The sequence below is a fragment of the Tigriopus californicus genome, chromosome 10, assembly GCF_007210705.1.
Source record: "Tigriopus californicus strain San Diego chromosome 10, Tcal_SD_v2.1, whole genome shotgun sequence".
Taxonomy (NCBI): Eukaryota; Metazoa; Arthropoda; class Copepoda; order Harpacticoida; family Harpacticidae; genus Tigriopus; species Tigriopus californicus.
In genome coordinates, this window is record NC_081449.1 from 9,639,149 (window position 1) to 9,648,251 (window position 9,103).

The following is a 9,103-nucleotide window of genomic DNA, read 5'->3' on the forward strand; positions in this document are numbered from 1 at the left end:
TTGGGTGAGAGAAGTTCTCTGGTTGATTCTTCAGGAAGTTTTTAAACTCAAATGTCACAACAAGAAACGGAAAGCCAAGCTGACTCTTGTGATACCGGACTTGACATTGCCATGCTGGCCAGGAAGGAGCAACTGATTTTGTCAAAAGGGAGGGAAAGTTGAAAATTCTTAGGACTTCCAAAAGATTCTTCTTCTTCCAAGAAGTTGCTAAAACTGCCAATTACCTAAGCTTTGGCTCACACTGGTGCAATCATATGACTCTAATGTACAGTATGGCGCCAAAAATACTTGTTGGCGAGCTCATCCAACTTCTTTACTACATAGAATATCACTGTGTCTTACCAAGGTGGCGCTAAGCAAGTTGTACTGAGTTTTAGGACCTCATTGCTTTTGACGCAGATGTTCCATTGCGGTCAAAATTGGCGAACGCTTTCTGTGCTAACTTAAGTCCAACTTGTGTGAAGAAAAATGCATTCGGTTCATCTGGATAAAAGTTACGTTTCCCCCACCCTACCATGATGACATCGTCCTTGGTCAGGTCTTATCAACTAGTGTCCAAAACGATGTATACAAAACAACAGCCAGCTGACGTGACGTCATCGATAAGCAATTCATGATAACAGAAGAGAGCTATAAACAGGAAAATTGCATCCGAAATTAAAAATTGAAAGCAATCGCATTTCCCTTGTGGGTGAAACAACCATCACCACATATCAAATGGTTTCAAGCCAAGTCTTTTGCAAAAGCATTGAACCAGTTGTCAAGTCAGTTTCAGTCGAAGATTATTCACCAAGATAATGTCAAATAAAGGTCTTCATTTTCTATGAGGGTGTCCTTGTAATTCAAAGAAGCATTTGCATCCAAGATAATATGATAATGATGATGAAAGTGATACAGCCTTGATAGAGAGATCCCACCAGTATCCCACCCTTTGTCCTTTGTCCGTTTAACTCAATAAGCCAGTGAGATGCAGTTTCAAAATATTCAGGCCACTTCCTCCAAGGCTTAGGCCTGATTCCGAGAATTGAATGAATTTCTTTATTTAGCCTCTTACAATCATGAACATTCCAAAAAACAACTGCCAAGGCACTACTCTGTCCGCCTCATCTGGACATGTGCCTATCAGGTCACGCTCCTTTTTTGAGTCATATGTTATGAAAAAGACAAAGAAGACGATTTTGTCTTTCTTTTTCTACACTAATCAAGAGATTGCAGAGAATCAAGAGTCAGCTTTTGGATGCAAGCATTTATTACCCTTTACCTTAGTGCCTGCAAAATAATGAAAAGTAAACATAAAAATTCGCTGCTTAGGTCCTGGCGGTTTGGCAACACTAAACTTATTCCAATGTGGATCAAATATCTGCAAACAAGCAATATCCTGGAATTCCAATCAAATAAGCAAAAAATCAAAGAAAAGTTAAATTTGGCACTTCAGTCCTAATTAGAGCTACTGCGCTAATACTGTAACTGCAAAGGAACGAATTACTGTTATTTCGTTACTACTGCCGTAGTTTGATTAATCTCATGCATGGACAATCATATCTGACCCAAGAGTCGAAGTCACTTTGGCCATTTTGGCTAGACTTGTACCTAGTCTTCGGCTTTTCCGTTTCCACGATAAACGACACCTTCCCCGCGGTCCCTTCTCCCCTCGTCAGCCTCAGCTGAATCCAGAGCCTCCATAACTTGTGCTTTCGGACAAATTTTGCGCTTTTCACCTTAAATTTGCGGGGATGAATTGAAACTCGCGGCGCGGCTTTTTCCTGGAAGTTTTTGTGCATTCACGAAGGTATTGAAGATTTGTAAATCAAGTTAATTAAGCCCTATGAAAAAGAGCAAGAGTACACGATCAATTTATATGTATCTGCCACTAATCCCTCGTTCCACTTGGGATCACTCTTATGAAGCGAATGCAATATGAAGACAAAACGTATATAAAATAAAGTAGCAGACCAATGTCCCACTGTGCCTTCCATTTGAGCGGTTAACCTTGATTTCCGGCACCAACGACTGTACTGAACACCCGAAACTTGGGCAGAAATACCTAACGTGGGTCGCGGTGGCTAATAAATCACTTGGCTGCACTGGCTCCACAAGTCAGGGTCTGAAAAAAAAGAAGACCAATCCAAAACGGGGCTGAAACTGTGGAGGAGGCTTAATTGCCACCCCTCTTTTGGCCTCGTTGCTCTTTTTCTTCAGCAATTCTAGCTGCTTCTAGTAAATCAAGCAGTACCTAGCATTTGTTTTTCGCATCCATTCTGTGGAGAGACTGAATGAATAGACTGTTACAGCTGAATCGTGGTGGTTGCCAGAGTCGGTGGTGTGTGCCTAGCGTGCCTACCTTCTTGAATCAAGGACTGAGTAGTTTTGCCGTTGGACGGTGGAGAAAAGTGCAAGTGGAATTGCATCGAAACGACCCGAAACCATGTCGAGACATATGTCGGAGAATGATTATGAGGATGATCCCGAGGGTCGGGACCCCAGGGACGAGGTGGACGACGAAGAAGAGGACGAAGACTATGAGGAGGAGCCGGATTTCAGCGATGATCCGGACTTTGTGGACGAGATCGACGACGCCGCGCTCATGGGCGACATCTTGGCTCGTCGACCCAAGGAATCGGACGGCGTGGACTCGGTGGTGGTGGTGGATGGCACGCCCGTAGTGGGACCCGACCGATTGGACAAACTCAAGAAGATCGTATCGAAAGTGTTTGGACAGGTGAGAGAGAGCCCGGATTCTGGGATGAGAGTCCCGTCCCTGCCTGGAAGGCGGGAATCCTCCACCCATGAGTCAGTCGCCACTTGGAACCGTTAGCCATGCCAAGATTTCCATTAGTTAGTTGGGAACATACCTTTTTGGGGGGCGTTTTATCATCGTTTATGGGAGCATTCTTCTACTCTCGGAACCAATTTAGCTGCTACTAGATCACTTAGCCCTTAAGAAAGAAATTGAAGGAAATTTTCACATTTATTTAATCCCAACCTCAATTGACACTAACATCGCTGGCTTATTTTGATTTAAATACACAAAAAAGCACATCACATCAGGCCTTCTTCTGTGCCAGGTTTCGTGGATAAACATTTCACATTTTGAAAGCTCCAAATGGCAAGAAGAATTTAGCGGTGAAGATGCCTTGTCAAAGTCAATTTCAAGGAGCCAAACTCACTTAAGCATTATTTTATCTTCTATTCTTCTTCTATTTTTGGTGACTGAACCAACTTAGTTTGAAAATTGAAAGACATTTATTTATTGAATTGAATGACAAAATCGCGATGTCGCTGAACCAAAAGTTCAAGATACTAACGATACCCATTGGATGGTTTTAGGTGGGCGACATTGTGAACGAGCATCATCCGGTTGAGGCTAATGGCACCAGCAAAGGCTACGTGTTTCTTGAATATGCCAACCACGCCACCGCCCTCGAGGTAAGCAGACACGCCTCTCAGTCCTCTTCGTCCTCTCTTTCTCACTACTTTGGTCCCCAATCAATACCTTGATTCATGTTTTTGTACAGGTTGTTTTATCGATGGTGTGTTCGTTTGGTTTTAGGCTGTACGCTCGTTGAACAATTATCGATTGGACAAGCAGCACAAATTCACCGTGAACTTGTTCTCGGACTTTGACAAATACATGTCAATCCCGGATGAATGGGAGCCGCCCAAGGAAGAAGCCTACAAAGACCAGGGCAACCTCAAATCCTGGCTGCTCAACACGGATGCCTACGACCAGTTCAGTATCATCTATGAGGGCGGCGAAAAGGTGGCCATCCACCAAAACGCCAAGCCCGATCCCGTCCAATTGGAGTTGAGACCCCGTTGGACCGAGACCTATCTGAAGTGGTCGCCCTCGGGCACGTTCCTGGTCACACTTCACAGCCCCGGGATTGCCATCTGGGGTGGACAGGACTTCCGCAAGCTCCAGCGCTTATCTCATCCCGGCGTTCAATACGTGGACTTTTCGCCTTGTGAGAGGTACGTGGTCACGTTTGCGCCTCAAGCTCCCATCTCGGACGAGCCCACGGCGGTGATCTTTTGGGAGGCTCGAAGCGGCCTCAAGAAGCGAGCCTTCAATGCTGACGGGCCGCCCGTGTGGCCGTTGTTTAAATGGTCGCATGACGACAAATACTTTGCACGCATGACTGACGAGTCCACGCTTAGCATTTACGAAACACCTTCATTCGGCATGTTGGACAAGAAGAGCATCAAGGTGGCCGGTATGCAAGACTTCTCCTGGGCGCCCACGGAAAATATTCTTGGTAAGATTGACCTGGAGCCTGTTTGCCAAGTGTGTGCTTCATTTCTTAAGTGCTCATGACCAACCGCGTGTTCATTCTTATAGCTTACTGGGTGGCCGAGGATAAGGATGTCCCTGCCCGTGTGACACTAATCGAGATCCCATCTAGGAATGAGGTCCGGGTCAAGAATCTGTTCAATGTGGCCGACTGTAAAATGCATTGGCAGGTAATTTTTTTCCATCATTTAGCTAAGACCACTTGGTTTCGACATCATGTGATTTTACATAAAGGAATTGTTTTCGTCCTTCAGAAAAGTGGCGACTATCTGTGCGTGAAAGTGGATCGTTATAGCAAGTTGCGAAGAGAGAGAGACGACGGTCCCAAGTACGCTGGCCTTTATTACAACTTTGAGATCTTCCATATGCGCGAGAAACAGATTCCTGTCGATAGCGTGGAAATCAAAGAGAATGTGCAGGCTTTCGCCTGGGAACCCATAGGCCATAAGTTCGCTATCATTCATGGCGAGGGTCAAAGTCTCAACGTGAGCTTCTACGGCGTGAAGACTGGACACACGCCTGCGTTGTTGAAGAAGTACGAGCGGAAAACAGCCAACTGTTTGTTCTGGAGTCCGTGCGGTCAATTCATCATTTTGGCTGGGCTCCGGAATATGAGCGGGGTGCTCGAGTTTGTCGACACATCCGATTTCACCACCATGAACACCGGCGAGCACTTCATGTGTACGGACGTTGAGTGGGATCCCACGGGTCGCTACGTCATGACGGGCGTGTCCTGGTGGGGCCACAAGGTTGACAACGCCTACTGGCTCTGGTCATTCCAAGGCAAAATTCTCAAACGATGCCAGCTCGATAAGTTCTGTCAGTTCCTTTGGCGACCCCGCCCACCCACTCTTCTTACCAAGAAGGACGTCAAGGAGATCAAGAAGAATTTCAAGAAGTACACCGTGGATTTCGAAGCCCAAGACATGATGCGTTCTTCCAAGGCCTCCAAGGAACTGATAGACAAGCGTCGCGCCAAGTACGACGAGTACAAGGCCTACCGAGCCAAGAAATTGGAGCAATTCCAGGCCTATCGAGATATGCGCATCCAATTGAGAAATGGAATGGACACGGATACGCTCGAGGTCAAGAACGCCGTCATGGAAGAGGAAGTGGTCGAGTTTTTGGTCAAGGAGGAAGTGACCATAGTGGATTAATTCGACTTTCTTTTAAACCTCATGATATGTGGAATAAACATGATGTAATAACTGAAAACTCGAGCGTAAATTGATCTTCTTTTTTAAAATAAGTTTTGGCATAATATGATTAGTGCATTTTCATAACAGTTGTGCACTCAAATGGCAGTATCAGATCGAGATCACAAGTCAAAGTTCATCGTGTTCTTGTGAAAACGATTTTGTTTCTTCAGTATCCGATTTTTTGAGCCTGTTCTGTCTCCGAATGAATGAGACGATCTCATCAGGATGGCGGGAGGGTAGTTCTACGCCCTCGGTCGACAGACCTGGATAATATTTGACGGTAGGATATGCCTTCACTCCTTGACTTCGACACAGATTTTGGAAGCGATCGCAATTGATCTTGGCAGATATGACTTCCCCTCGAAGATCCAAAGCGACTTCTTCGAAAACAGGGGCGAAATGCTGACAGTGTCCACACCCTACAAAATGGGAGGATATCTATACAGGATCTAATTCTTGCAAATCACTCGACTTAAAACGAAATTCGGAATCACGCATCATGCAGACAGGTCAACATCAATTTCTATACAACAATAAGTCGAATGGACTTGTAGCACTTCAGCGAACTCGACAACTAACTAACAAGATGGCCCTGGTCCGTTGAATGAGTCGCGGATAGAACCACAGCTACGTACAGCAGAAGTTCTGTCTCTTCTACGTACGAGTCGTTTGTATATGGAAGAAGTGTACTTACACGGCGTGTAGAAATCGATAAGAGCAGGTTTGTCCGAATGTTCAACCTCTTGTCGAAATAAGAAGGGCGTGAAATTCTCTACCAACTCGGGTAAATGTTCCATGACCCACGTCCGAAGAGTGGCGACATCTCTTTGAAACCCAGTATAGACCAAATAGCGATCTGTTCCTCTGGAGTCCAAGGGAAACATTCGAATGGATGGATAGCTCCGAATCAAGTTCTGTTTACAAAGCTCCGCTTCTTTGGTGCAATCCACTTTGCCAACTTTCACCTCGGGAAGTTTCTTCATCGCCTTGGCCAACTTGGACCATTCTGGAGCTAGTTGCATACACGGACCACACCCTAAACGTGAGAAAAACTGCATTTGAGCATGCTTCTAGCCAATGGATCGAATGCCAGATCTAGCAGAGTTACTACATGGAACTTACATGGAGCGTAGAAATCGATGAGCCACATCTCATCTGGCTCCTTTCGCTCCACGAGCTGATGGAACATGGAGTAATCTAGATTCACCACCGACGGCCTTAGCACATCGTGAACAAAGTCCGTCAAGGCAGCTGCCGAATGTTCTCCGTGATAAAAATGCGGCTGGCTTTGATTGAAAAAAATGGTGGTCGGGTATGAGCGGATGTTGTGGCGATTGCACACGGCGACATGAATGGTACAATCCACCGTACCAAACATGATACTACCGCCAATATTCAGGCTTGCCTTGCGAAACTCAGGTAACAAGTTCAGACAAGGCGGGCACCACGGAGCGAAAAAGTCCACAAAAACGGCCGAAGACTCGAGAATGTCGGGAAAGTCTGACCCAACCAAGGTGGTCATAGTTCGCGCTTGTGCGCCGACACGAGCAAATTGAGCCAGATCCTCGGGGCTCTCCCGACCGTGGTAGATTTCGTAGGCGCCGTCGCGTTTGAACAGCACGTAATGCGGCTTCTTCAGACCCAGCTCCCGACAAGCGCTGGCTTGCTCCATGCAATCCACTACTCCAAACTTGAGTTGGGGGATTTTCGATCCGATCACTTTGTCGTGTTTGGTTCGTCCATCTGGACCGTACACAAAATGAATCAACCAACCCACGCCCATTCCGTCTTCCAATTTGAGTCGAAGCTGGGCGTACGTCTCTTCGTCCAGATGATCGACTGCGGGGAGCTTTTCCATGACCTCTTCGGCCACATCCTTGAACTCGAACGAGTCGAGTACAATCCCATCGCTTTTGCTTAACACCTGCTTCAAACTGTGGTAGAGAACGAACTTGGATTCAGTTCGAGGACCATCCTGGAATTGGTCGCAGAACTGATTGTTCTTTTGACAATCCAGTAAGCCCACATTGGCCAACCCACTGAGCATGTAGGCCAAGAGCTTCCGGTGCTGCTGGTCGGGGCATTTGAAATCGTCTTTCCAACAAAAGATGATCAACCAAGGTATTGAAGAGCGACCCCGCTCCAAGGACTTTTGAAAGGTGACTTCGGTGAGAAGAAACACTTGATTGGGTACATGGTCGGCAACGAACGTAAGGAGCTCCTCTTCCTCTTTGACGCCCCGATATCGATGCGTGCCGTCCGGACCGATAAAAAGCAATGACGGGTAGGATTGAATGTGCTGTTGACGGCAGAGCATGAAGTCGTCCTGACAATTGACCGCGCCCACGCGAATGACCCCGTCCAAGAGACGCGCCAATCGACGCCATGTGGGCGCTAAATCATGACAATGCCCGCATTGTGGGCTGTAAAAGTTGATGAACCAGAAGTTGAAACTCTCGGACACACTGCGACGGAAATCGTGATAGTCCAAGGTGATGATCTCGATATCGTCGTCGTACAAGCCGAAATCGTCATGGTAATAATTCCAGGATTGGTAGCGTTGGCCCCCGCCTCGGGGATGGTGGTTGCCTCCATCGGCGTCGTCCTCTTCGCCGAATTTGTCGTAGCGTTTCCGCTTCTCCTCGTCCTTCAGGGTCTCGTAGGCTTTGCTGATCTTGAGGAACGTCTCTTGCGCGTCTTCTTCCTTGCTCTTGTCGGGATGATGGGTGAGTGCCAACTTCTTGAAGGCCTTTCGGATCTCACGATTATTCGCCTCTTTCCCAACCCCGAGGATGGCGTAGTAATCCTCCCCGCCCCAAACTGGAGCCACCGTCAAGCACGCCCAAAGCCATAGGCTAATCAGACTAATGAGGACGACGGGATGCGCCCATGAGAGCTTCATGACCGACCTATCGGCCGAGCGCAGTATGACCTACTATATATGTATGTACTTGTGTATTATATTCTAGTACGATTCGGCGGGACCCGTCTCCTCAAGGAACTCCGGTATGAGTGAATGACACAAATGTCTAGCGTTACCCTACAATGAAGTAGTGTAGTGTATTAGAATGTTGTAATGCCTCCTCGGTAGAGCACCTGTGGCACCTGTCTACGTCTTGGCGGTGATTTCTGACGTTCTCTGGACTTGTTATATTCTGCCATGTATCATTCCCATCCCCACCAATCACCGCTCACCTCGTCAGTGGGACTTCGCCTAAAGAAGCATCCTCGTCATCAAATTCTTCCTCGTGAACGGGCATATGGAGGGGTACGCGGGGAACGTCTTCCATACTCGACAGGGCACTGCAGAGCAGGGCTGTCAGGCCATATCCCAGACCCAGATCATCCATTCCAGCATTTGGAAGATACTCCCAGCGTCATCTAGCGTGGGTCAAATGGCTAGAATTTCATTTGCCATGCATGATAGACATATTGTTAATCAATGTTAACACCATGTGTAAGAGGTGCGATTATGCGATTAATGGTGAGAAACTTTATTAGCATGAAGAGATGGCAGGCAAAAGAATACAAGCCATGATGAACCGGAATGAAACAGCACTAAGCTGGCAATGAGAATGAAAGATTAAAAAAGATTTAAAACTATAAACTTTTC

General features: G+C 46.8%; 2 protein-coding genes across 2 annotated transcripts; one reads left to right on the forward strand and one right to left on the reverse strand.

The window, feature by feature from the left end:
• The first annotated feature begins 2,259 nt into the window (after positions 1–2,259).
• LOC131889029 (eukaryotic translation initiation factor 3 subunit B-like) lies at positions 2,260–5,506 on the forward strand. The gene is made up of 5 exons (XM_059238015.1): positions 2,260–2,719; positions 3,328–3,426; positions 3,551–4,256; positions 4,340–4,461; positions 4,546–5,506. Exons 1-5 carry the CDS (start codon positions 2,426–2,428, stop codon positions 5,446–5,448), a joined length of 2,124 nt encoding a protein of 707 aa, XP_059093998.1. The 5' UTR covers positions 2,260–2,425; the 3' UTR covers positions 5,449–5,506.
• LOC131889028 (dnaJ homolog subfamily C member 10-like) lies at positions 4,943–8,393 on the reverse strand (the record flags this gene model as incomplete). Its single annotated transcript, XM_059238014.1, is given in 3 exon segments — positions 4,943–5,909; positions 6,185–6,526; positions 6,613–8,393. Coding segments are annotated over 3 exon segments (2,415 nt in total). The 3' UTR covers positions 4,943–5,616.
• Positions 8,394–9,103: the final 710 nt, after the last annotated feature.